The sequence below is a fragment of the Sphaeroforma arctica genome, assembly GCF_001186125.1.
Source record: "Sphaeroforma arctica JP610 unplaced genomic scaffold supercont1.7265, whole genome shotgun sequence".
NCBI classification, from domain to species: Eukaryota; class Ichthyosporea; order Ichthyophonida; genus Sphaeroforma; species Sphaeroforma arctica.
In genome coordinates this window covers 1-1,469 of record NW_014033293.1, presented here as the reverse complement: position 1 = coordinate 1,469, position 1,469 = coordinate 1, and the positions used below count along the sequence as shown (strand labels likewise).

The window sequence follows — 1,469 nt, the reverse complement described above, 5'->3', positions numbered from 1 at the left end:
AATAATATTACTACGCGCACACACTTATATATATATATATATATATATATAATTTATAGTTGTGGCTGTGGCTGTGGGCGTGGGTGTGTGACTATACGCACATTTGTACAGATTTGCGTTAGATCTAATGTATCTGCAATATTTGCGTTGTAGTATCATAGATTTACAAGGTATATATATACATGTGAACATAGACACACGAAAATCCATTTACACGAGCAAGCACACATACATAAAATCATTTTTATGTCGGTGTACATATGTTTAATGATGATTGGCTCTTACTTATTCGCGCACCGACGTATCACTCCAAACACATTCCTACCGAAACTCATTCGAAATGAGAACCTCATGTAGTTTATACGCTATTCAATTGCTTTTAGATGTTAGTGGAGCCGAGTCCACAAAATTAACCGGAGCGTTCAAGCAAATGGGCCGCACATGGGCAAAGACTGAGATGCCTGCTGCAGGCCATGTATACGGTGGCGCTGTGATTGACGGGACAGACTATCCATTTCTCGCGGTGCTTATAGATGATCAGGTAATATATGGCAATATTAGTTGTAGTGAAGCATCTGAGTGTTCACTTTGTTCAGGAGAACTCTCACTTAAGCCATAATTTATCTTAAGCCATAATCTTAGCTACTGTTCAATTATAGTCAACATAGACTATTGTAATTGCATTTATTTTTGTTTCATTATGGTCAACATCGCCAATTGTACTTGTAGTTAGCTACTGTTCAACTATAGTCAACACACACTACAGTATCGTACTTCTATATACTGTCTATATTCGTTGCATAGATATACAGTCTTACTAGCCCGAAATTACGTTTAAGATTTTAGTCCCAGCATTTCCCGCGGTAGCAGGGTACCTGGATTGTTGCCTTTATAGCTATGCTTCAGCATGATAGCTATACTTCAGCCACTCAGATACCTCCTGAGAAGCCAATGAATCAAGGCGAACTCTCTCTCTCTCTCTCTCTCTCTCTCGCGAGTTTAAATTACGTAGTTCACGTCCCATTAGAGTTGCAATGACTCATTTTCACATCTGTACAGTAGAACTATGCACGAACAGTGTTATTGCGTACTATTACAAACAGGGTTGGTTATAGTGATGATCATTGGGCACTAAAGAGTGTTCAAACAATATTTACTGCGTAGTATCATAACAGCTAGGGTTTAGGGGTTTTTTAAGGGTCGTAGGGTTTTTTTTAAACCCTAAGCCACTCAAGGGTGTTCAAACAATATTTACTATTATCGTCGGGCGCTTTTAACCATACGTTTTCGAAATTATCTCCGTAGGTGGATCACTTTATACAAGTTTGCGACGGATCGCTTGTTTCGGATACCTTTGTACTAACGGCAGCACATTGTGGTAAGTGCGTTTCTGTATCTTCATCTTCGTTTTGGAGGCATGTATTTGTGCATGAATGTGTTTTGTATGCATGCATATCTACATATATATA

The 1,469-nt window shown here is 38.7% G+C and overlaps 1 protein-coding gene across 1 annotated transcript; it reads left to right on the top strand.

Moving 5' to 3' along the window:
- Positions 1–340: 340 nt before the first annotated feature.
- SARC_16049 (hypothetical protein) lies at positions 341–1,378 on the top strand (the record flags this gene model as incomplete). Its single annotated transcript, XM_014289838.1, has 2 exons — positions 341–541; positions 1,306–1,378. Coding segments are annotated over 2 exons (274 nt in total), but the record flags the coding sequence as incomplete, so codon positions are not given.
- Between the last annotated feature and the right edge of the window lie 91 nt (positions 1,379–1,469).